Raw genomic sequence first — 9,937 nt, 5'->3', positions numbered from 1 at the left:
AGAACAAATTTTCAAAGGGACAAATCTGAAGAACCTTCTGCTGTCTTCCCCACCCTTGCTCAGTCCTCTGCCCAGCACCACACTGCAGCTGCTTCCAGAAACTTCAAGACCTTCTCATTATAATCCCAATAAGTCACGTTCTCTTCATCCTGCTGGCCCCTCCAGCCATGCCGCATCATCTCCTATGCCAGTCCCTTTCTGTGCTATGGAGGGGACACTTAGTCTCTGGGGTCAGACTGATCTATTCACATTCCATCTTGAGCCCAGTCTCTCTAAACCTCAGTTTCCTCATCTGTAAAATGGAGGTAATGATAGCACTGCTTGATAGGCCTATTGGGAAGATTGAAGGAATTAATCACAAGGACTTGGCTACTCGAACTTCCTAAGTGCCACTCAATAGACTTAGCTGTGACAGCCCCAAGCACCATCTAGATCTCTCCATCCCCATTAGAACCAAGTGCAGCCTCTCCACCCTTCAGGTTCGGAGGATCCCCCACTCCCTTCTTGGGCTGCTTCCCAATGTTTCAGCCATCTCAAACTAGACAAAGCTTCCTGGGACATTTTGTTGCGTCTTGATGGCAAACAACATGTCAATGCCACTAGCACAAACCACCATTCCCTTTTAATAAACTTTATAAGTATTTTTATTGGTTAAAAGTGTTGCTGTTAGTATTTGAGATAGCTTCTTGTCACATTGCCTCAATGGCTTCAAACTCCAATGTTCAGATGATCCTCTTGCCTCTGCCTCTGAGCAGCTGGGACTACAGGTATGCTGCGATATACAGCCTAGTATCATGTTTCCAACAAGAAAAACCCTACCAATGCCAATGTTCCTTCCTTTCCCTTTTTACTTTTAAAAAGAGATTACTTGTGTGTGTGGTATAAGATATGTACATGTATGCATGTATATATATATAGATAGATATATACATGTATGCATGTATATATATCATGCATGTGTGTCCGTGTGTGGCATGCATGTACACATGTGTGGTATATATGCATATGTGTGTACATGCATATATGTGCACCTGTGTGAATACATATGTGTGCCTGTGAAACTGTGTACGTGTGTGTGTAGGGGGTACATGCGCCACTGCACACACGTGGGGCCAGTGGAGGATCTCTGGTGCCCTGCTCCATCACTCTCTACCCTAAGAGAGTTTCTCCCACTATACCTGGGGCTAGGCTGGCAGTCAGCAAGCCCTGGAATCCTCCTGTCTCTGGCTTACAGTGCTCAGATTGCAGGCACACATGGCTATGCCTGACTTTTTTACGTGGGTGATGGCGGTCCAAGCTCTCTTACCTGCCAGCCATCCTCCAGGCCCCTGACATTTTTTCTAAACACTAGTGCATATTCAGTGCACAGAATGGGAGGTTTCATCATGGGGTTTTCACAAACTTGGATCACAAACCTTGCTCGTACTCTACTTCTGTCATCGCTACACTTCCAATAGTGATGCTGGCAGCTGCTTCATCGCTGCGACACAAAACCGGGAGTTTTAAGGAGGCAAAGAACATATATAAGAATGTTTTGTCGCCGGGTGGTGGTGGCACACACCTTTAATCCCAGCACTTGGGAGGCAGAGGCAGGCGGATCTCTGTGAGTTCGAGGCCGGGCTGGACCGCCAGCCTCCAAAACAATACAGAGAAACCCTGTCTCATCAAACAAACAAACAAACAAACAAACAAAAAGAATGTTTTGTCACCACAGCATTAAAACTCATCCTTTTGGAGCCAGGCATGGTGGTGGCACACACCTTTAATGCCGCAGTCAGCAGGTGAGGCAGGCTATTCTTTGTGAGGTCAAGGCCAGCTTGGTCTACAGAGTGAGTTCCAGGACAGCCAGGGCTACATAAAGAAATCCTGTCTTGGGGAAAACAAAATAAAACAAATTGTTGTTTTGAATTTTCTCAAAACATCTTACTTACATAAAAATAGAGACTTTCCTCAGTGAGGAGTCACACTGTACGCTGTCTGGTCTCCAACATGCTTATACCAAAAGCAACAGCAAACGGTAGCAGAGAGCGCAGGAAACAAGCCCCAGTCCCTGGGGCCCTTGCCTGAGCTAAAGCCACTGGTAGATTTAAATCAGTGAGGGTCTTATCAAAGAGAAAATCTTTGGTTCTGAAAGCTGAGTGTGCAGTGCTGACATTGCAGGCCTGAGGACCACTGAGAGAGAACAGTGGTCTCTTGAGGCTGGGGTCTGTTTTATTTATGGTGCCTGTACACAGCAATCGATTAACACAAATTATTTCATTGGGTGATGATGCCTCCTGGGCACCCAGACTGGTCCCTGCATGCTGCCTAGTGAGATTCCCCTTAGTTACAGAGCATGCTCTGATCTGCAATCAGGAGTCAAGTCTCCTAGCCCAAGGTCTACACGGCTGGGCTGGGAGTACACAGCCCGTAAACACTCTTCCCTTCAAAGTCTTTACCTCCTTTACCGCTACACCCTTATCTTTTACCATATTTGCTCCTGCTCTGAGGGCAGAAGCACTCGGTTTCCCCTGCCTCAGCACAATGCGCTAGTCTTCATCTCCCCATCACATACCACATCCCAACCCAAGCCCTGCTTTCTCTACCTGCTTCCCTGCAGCCCAACCCAGTCATTGTGAAGGAACATTTTCCTAGCCCCATCACACACACATTTAACACAACTCCAACTGCCCCCCATGGGCAAGGGAACCACCTCATCCTTCAGGGACTGTCCCCTGACTCTCTACCTTCCTGGCTTTCCCACTTTCTCTCTAGATGTGGTTTCTCAGGTCCTTTGTGGACTCCCCCATAACTGTCCCTGCTCCGTTCCCGCCTCTGCAGGCCAGCAACCCCTGCATCCACGCGCCAGGGCAGACTGGGATGTAAACCTCCCCACATAGCGTTCCTTCAGGGAGTTGCCCTTCTCCATCCACTTGCCCTCCCCACCCAGACTTGTCAATACTACCTGCCAACCCTTCCAGTACAATGCTTCCTCCAACTCCCAGTGACACTGTTCTCAAGGGCCACCTTTGTCCTGAAGTCCCCAAGCCTAATTATCTGTGGTATCAGAAGGGTGGCCCAGAACTTGCAGCCATATCTCTATCAAAGGTTTTTGTCCTCTAGATGTGGGTTCAGAGGCACATTGTCCTATTGCACTGTACTGGCATTAGGTCAATGAAAGAGTGGGCTGAACTCCATCTACCACCTGCCAGGAATAAGGGTCAAGGGGAAAGCTGCCAAAAGGCATACCTAGCTCTGGCTGCCACCTGCCAGAGGACTAGCCCACACACAGATGCCTGACTGCGTGTCAGAAGGCCCACCAATCTCGAGTCTGCTACCGTGACTCTGGTGGTCACCTCCACCAGGTGGGGTGTACAGTGAGGACCCGGTTTGTACAGGGGATGGTAGGATGAGGTCCCACTGCACAGAAGCCTGAGCTGGCTCTGGGCCAGGCTGCTCCCGCCACTCTTTCCCACTCTGTCCGTTCTCTATGACAAAGGAAGAAGATGGCCTTTGAACAAGCAGTCTTGCTTCCCATGTCGATGATGTCGAGTACTAGAAAGTGATGAATAAGTCTGTGGTTTGCTATGGAGGTTCCATGTCAGATAAAGCTCCTTCCGATATACCTCCTCCCCCCCCACCCTGCCTGCCCTACCCGCCCCTACGAGTTTAAGCACATATAAGGCGGAGGCCACCATGGCTTCATCAGAACCCTCGAAAGACCAGAACGAGACACGATGGCTCTTGCTAGCTCTACCACAAGCGTCCTCTCTGTGCTGCTCCTGCATCTGATGCTGTTCCACCAGGGACGCCAGAGTCCAGTGATGTCTCCAGTGATGTCCTCAGATACCAGCCGTTCGACCTCAGATGAAGCCTACTCCTTGAATTGCAGCCTCATGGCCATGGAGATTGTGAAGAAGCTCCCGGTGAGTAGATTGCTGAGGTTGGCCTGGTGCAGGCTGGCTCCAACAGGCACCTCAAGCCAACAAGCTTCATGGTTCTTTCTCCCTGTGTCCCCACAGGAAATCAACTTCACTGACCTTGATGCCAGAGCAATACTGAGGGTAAGAGCTTGTCCCTGCTTTGGGGGAATACTTGGGTCCCATCTATCTCCTACCTGGGTGACTTCAGTCATACCATTCCACCTTGCCTCGTTTGCTTGAATCTAACATGAAGTCCTTTCCAGGCTTGCTAGATATCTACTTGTCCCCTCCCTGGGGGCATGCTGGGGTCCATAAGGATCTTCTTTCAGGTGTCTAGAAAGATTTATTTGGGTTGAAGCTTTAACCTTGGTATCTGGCAACTTGGGCATACGTATTTCCCCTGGTCAGCTATCTGCCCTTTTCAGAGCTGTCTGGAGAGGTGTGTTTCCTCCAAGTGTGGATAGGTCTGCCCAGACCTTCACACAGCCCCCAACAGCCAGGGCTTAGGGCTTGGTGCTTGGGAGAGGTGGCCTTTGCCTGGGACATGTACTTGCTTTTAGGCCCAGGGTAAAGAAGAGACCAGGAATGAGGCTGTCCAAAGAAGCCTCTAACAGAAGACTCACCTCCCCAGATCTTACCCCCCTCAGCTGTCACCTCCTCAGCCCTTATACTCCCCAGCTCTCATTCGCCCCGCCCATTCTTACCTCCCAGCTCTCACCCACTCCCAGCTCTCATCTCCCCAGCGATCACGCCTCCAGCTCCCCCTAGCTCTCACCTCCCCAGAGCTTACACAGAGGATTCTTTGCCTTCTCAGAATATCACCTTGCAGAGGGTAAACCTGTGTGAATTCCTGAAAATGAGAAGGAAATTGGAAGAGGAGAAATTGGAAGTGGGAGACATCAAGTCCAATCTTGAGGTGTGTGAAACTGCTGAGGGCTTAGGGGATCCCTGCCTTCACTGCCCCCAACATTTAGTGGGGAGGGAAGCAGGGCCTGTTCCTTTTCCCAGGGATCTGACCGTGCCTTGGTGTCTCCTCACAGAAACTTGCCGATTGCCTGCCCCCCGCTGTGAGCACTTCCAGGGTAAGCTGTCCCCCCTCCCCATGTCCTGCAGGTGGTGCCTTTCCCCAAACCAGGCTTACAGCTTGCCATGGCCCTCAGCAGCCGTTATCTCTAACGCCATCTTCTCTGGTTCTTCACAGATGACAGGCATCTACCTAGAAAAGGATTTGGAAGATTTTCAGAGGAAACTGAGATTCTATGTGAGTCAACTGAGCAACCTGCTGCCAGAACCCAGACCACCTCACTCATCCTCTGACTCCGTCACTTCCCGCCCCGTGGCCATGGAGTGTGAAAACAGCTGAGTGACTGGAATCTGAATGCCCCTCATGCTCCATGCCCAGGAAGAGGATTTCACATTCCCCCATGGCAACAGATATGTGTTCCCATTTTATTCCACCAAGGCTATTTATTTATGTATTTATGTATTTATTTATTTATTACCTTCTGCAATGTGAAATATATCTGTTTTAGCTGAGGAGTTGTTCCTCCATGTTTTGAAAGAAAAAAATTCCAAGGGAGATTGAGGCATGTTCATTTGTTCCTCGTGTTTTAAACAGGTTTTTAAACATTCGTGGAAATAAATAATTTTGAACAAATGGGTTTTGTTTTGTCAAGTGTCTTAGTTTGGCTTCATCTCTGTGGCAGTCTTGTGGGTCATGATCTTTGGGTGAGGTAGAGGCTGTCCATCCCATCATCCTCCTGCCATTCCCAGCACAGAGGAGGGACCTCAATTCCAGCATCACAAGCAGCCACACAGCATGCAACGTGTACCAGATCTTGATCTGGGCATGTCACCTATACTATTTAGTAATTCTCGTCCTAGAGTGTGAAATCTCTCTTTTATGGGAATACTGAAGTCCAGTGTGGCAAAGCAATGGCCGAGTAAACGTAGCATTTACATAGTGCCCCACTCCAGAACTCTAGATCATTATGGTGAGGATTGAAATCACATGGAATGCCCCCTAGTGGTCATGATTAAAACTGCAGCAGTACCCGCAACTGCTCCCATAGTGGAAACCTAGTTCCAGTCTGAATTTCCACATGGCAGTGCCCTCTGAGGATGCCGGCTACGCAGACCCAGAAATCCCTCTCCTTCCAGAAGTTTCCATGCCTCCCTGGGCTTCCAGCTTCTCTTGGATGATTTAGTCTCCCTCCTTCTGTGCCTAACTCCAGACTGGCCCTGGTCTATTGAGCTAGGTTGAGCTTTAAAAGTGCGTTTTTGATCATTAACCCCAAATCTTTGAGGCCCTCGTGGGCTTGTTCGCAGTCTGCATTCTAAGGCCGTCAGGTGGGACCCTCCTTCACCTCTCGTGTTTCATGTTTAACAACCTCTTGAGAGTTCCAGCAAACGTGACTCCCCCCTCACACACACAACACAAACCCCTCACCCACCTGCAGCTCGGTCCCACTGTAGGATCATCACCACTACCCTGGATCGTCCAAGCTGACTCGTGAAGGGCTCTTGTTTGAATGGGAAGAAGGGCAGACAGGGACCCACAAGAAGGACAGTCATATGATACTTGGTTGCAGAAACCAGCCTGGATGGCGGAGACCTAGACGGCACTGAAGTGGGGTTCAGTCTGCTGCCTGTGTGCCTCCCTGCCTGGTTCCCTGAACCCTGCCTGGCATGGGGGATGGAACACACACACACACACACACACACACACACACACACACACACACACACCACCACAAGAGGCTAGATAACCCATCTTCCTCTGTCACCTTGCTGGGAAGTAGTAAACTCCCTGGTTCCTTAAGAGTTCCTTAAAAGACAGTTTTAGGCACTGACATCAGACCTTTTCTATCTTTATCTCTTTAAGTTCCAAGGGAGGTAACAACTCAGTTGCTGGAAGACATAGGAGGATGTGAACAATTTATCTGCTACTAGCTCAGAAATGTATTAATCTACACCCCTCCTCCCAGTACACTTTTAAATTCCCAAAGAAACGAATCTCTCCTATTCCCCGCACCTCCCAGCCTGACTCACCCGGAAGCCCTTGGAGTGCTCAGAGGGCAGAGAAATGAGGCATTACTGTAATTCTTGAAATGACCACTAGAGGGAGATGTGCCCCAGTCTTAGGGCGCATCTTGAGGCTCTGTGGGAAAGATGGGGTCTGACAAATCCAGTTAACTTGGAATCTAGACTGGATTCCCCAGTTCTCCCGAATGTCCATTTCTACCCACTTTCCATCGCTCACAGATTACTTGGGGGGAGGGGGCGGGGGTTTCTGGTCCTATTTTCATCCTATCTGAGATGGCGTTTGTCTCCATTCCTTGTCCCTGTGATGAGTCACAGCATGTCATCAGTTCCACTTTAGTCTGTGGTCCTCTACCTGCTGCCTTGTCCAGCCATGCTCCTCCCATAACTAGCCCACAGAGGGCCAGAGTCAGTGGTGAGCTGGGACCAGCTCATACTGGCTCACAGAGCCAATTGTTAAATGTTTAAAAAGAAATTCCAGAACTTCCTGGGTAAGGTGGTAGATTAGAAGCAGCATGTGTGTGCATAGATGAACACTAGATAAAAACCACAATAGATCTATTCATATATGAAAAGGAGCCAAAGAATGCAGAAAGAAGTCGAGATAGGAGTTTCTCCGAAAAGAAGGAGCCAAGTCGCTGGTAGCAGCCACAGCTCAGTTCCAGCAGGCCAGCTGCAAACAGAGGCTAGGTGGAAACCTCAAGAGCTATAGGGAGGGTCCAGACTCTGGAAACACAACCAGAGGCTGGATAAGGCATGCACAGATTGTGGCTGAAACTCAGAGACCAGAGGCTGAGACTAGGAGATAGTCACCAGAGAAGACAGTACCCTCCCCCACCTCTGCCTGGTGAGCTGCACTGCACTGCACTGTGAGAGCACTGTGGGACCTGGTACAGTGCCTGGTGAGCTGCACTGCACTGTGAGAGCACTGTGGGACCTGGTACAGTGCCTGGTGAGCTGCACTGCACTGCACTGTGAGAGCACTGTGGGACCTGGTACAGTGCCTGGTGAGCTGCACTGCACTGCACGGTGACAGCACTGTGGGACCTGGTGCAGTGCCTGGTGAGCTGCACTGCACTGCACTGTGAGAGCACCGTGGGACCTGGTGCAGTGCCTGGTGAGCTGCACTGCACTGCACTGTGAGAGCACTGTGGGACCTGGTACAGTGCCTGGTGAGCTGCACTGCACTGCACTGTGAGAGCACCGTGGGACCTGGTACAGTGCCTGGTGAGCTGCACTGCACTGCACTGTGAGAGCACTGTGGGACCTGGTGCAGTGCCTGGTGAGCTCCACTGCACTGCACTGTGAGAGCACCATGGGACCTGGTACAGTGCCTGGTGAGCTGCACTGCACTGTGAGACCTGGTGCAGTGCCTCAATGGCACACAAAGGAAGCTCATGTGTGCGGGCCTCACACACTCCAGAGCCTGCCACCCAAAGCCCAATCCTTAGAACACCAGAGGCAAGGTTGTAGCATGCAAGCAGCAGACCACAGAGCAGGGAATGCTGGCAGCGAGTGGACTTTAGCGGCTGAGCTCTTTCTCATTTGGAAGGACACACTGACTTAACTCGTTTGAATTACTGAGACTAGCATACCACCTCCCTATTTGTGGGGACCAATACACCTGCAGCCCTTTTTCTGCAGTGGTTTCTTTATTCCTCATGACTCAGGCCTGAGGCTTTCCTTCTCGTTCCTACCTTACTACCTGTTGCCTCCTTTCTCTCTCTCTTCCTCCATTTCACCAGTTACATGTGATACAGCACACTTTCCACAGCCAGTGCCTAGTAATGTATCAAAACCTCATCAGGAACACCCACAAAGTGCACAAAAATCTTCTGCAGGCCAACACCAGGACAGCTGTTAACTCATGTGTGTCGCTGATGTTGCCTCCTGCCTTAATAACAGCATGTGTAGCCGGCTCACCAGGAAGACTCGCATGGAAAACAAGCAAGCAAGAGGAGTAAGGGAAAATAAAATCTATAAAACACAACAAAGAAGCACAAAAACCATGAGACTAGAACCCGTGACAGTACCATTGTTAGCTCACAACTCCTCTGTCTTTAGATAATGAAATAGCTGAAATTTTAGAAGACCACCAGCCTAACACCCCCAACCCCCAACAAGCTCCCACTGCCCAAAGCAGTACAGAGATCAATTCAGGACTGAAACAAAAACAAAAAGTGATCAGTAACTTGGAGGAGAAATTCAAAACCATGGAGAAAAAGAATCCAGCAAGGAAACTGAAACACTGAAAAAGAACCAAACAGAAAATTTTAGGAGTGAAATAAGTGGTAAATCAAGTTTAAAACGACAGTGGAAGGGGGTGATGAGGTGGTTCAGTGAGCAGAGGTACTTATGTGCAGGTCTTACAACCCAGGTTCGATCCCCGGAACCCTTATGTGTGGGTCTTACAACCCAGGTTTGATCCCCGGAACCCCCCCCCACAAGGTGACAGGAGAGAACCAACTCCTACGAGTTGTTCTCTGACCTCCACACTTGCACTGTAAGTTTGGGTTAACATACACAAATCAATAAGTACAGTACACCACGCGAATAGACAAGGACAGAAATCATGCTGTCATCTCTGTAGGTACAGCAAAGGCATTTGACAAAGTTCAACATGCCTTCATAATAGAAGTCCTAAAGTAATTTAGAAGGAGCATACCTCAACATCATAAGCATTACATGTGGCAAACCTATAGTCAACAATAAACTAAGCAGGCAAAAACTGAGAGCATTTCTTCAAAATCGAGAACAAGATAAAGGTGTCTACTTTCTCCACTTTTATTCAGTATAGGGTTTCAAGTATTAGCCAGAGCAATAGGCAAGGGAAAGGAATAAAAACAAATACAAACAGAAAATAAAGAAGTCAAATTATTCTTATCTGCAGATGGCATGAATATGCTTCAAAGGCCTTAGAGTTTCTAACAGAAAATCCTTACATTTGAGGAATATTCACAGCAAAGTTTCATAACACAAAACCTACACGCAGA

At 49.1% G+C, this 9,937-nt stretch overlaps 1 protein-coding gene across 1 annotated transcript; it reads left to right on the top strand.

Moving 5' to 3' along the window:
- Positions 1-3,708: 3,708 nt before the first annotated feature.
- On the top strand, positions 3,709-5,476 carry LOC101841531 (interleukin-3). The gene is made up of 6 exons (XM_040747947.1): positions 3,709-3,905; positions 4,002-4,043; positions 4,463-4,469; positions 4,646-4,818; positions 4,943-4,984; positions 5,104-5,476. Exons 1-6 carry the CDS (start codon positions 3,717-3,719, stop codon positions 5,263-5,265), a joined length of 615 nt encoding a protein of 204 aa, XP_040603881.1. The 5' UTR covers positions 3,709-3,716; the 3' UTR covers positions 5,266-5,476.
- The last annotated feature ends 4,461 nt before the right edge of the window (positions 5,477-9,937 follow it).

The sequence above is a fragment of the Mesocricetus auratus genome, unplaced genomic scaffold (assembly GCF_017639785.1).
Source record: "Mesocricetus auratus isolate SY011 unplaced genomic scaffold, BCM_Maur_2.0 Super-Scaffold_100007, whole genome shotgun sequence".
NCBI lineage: Eukaryota > Metazoa > Chordata > Mammalia > Rodentia > Cricetidae > Mesocricetus > Mesocricetus auratus.
This window is presented reverse-complemented; position numbering and strand designations above follow the sequence as displayed.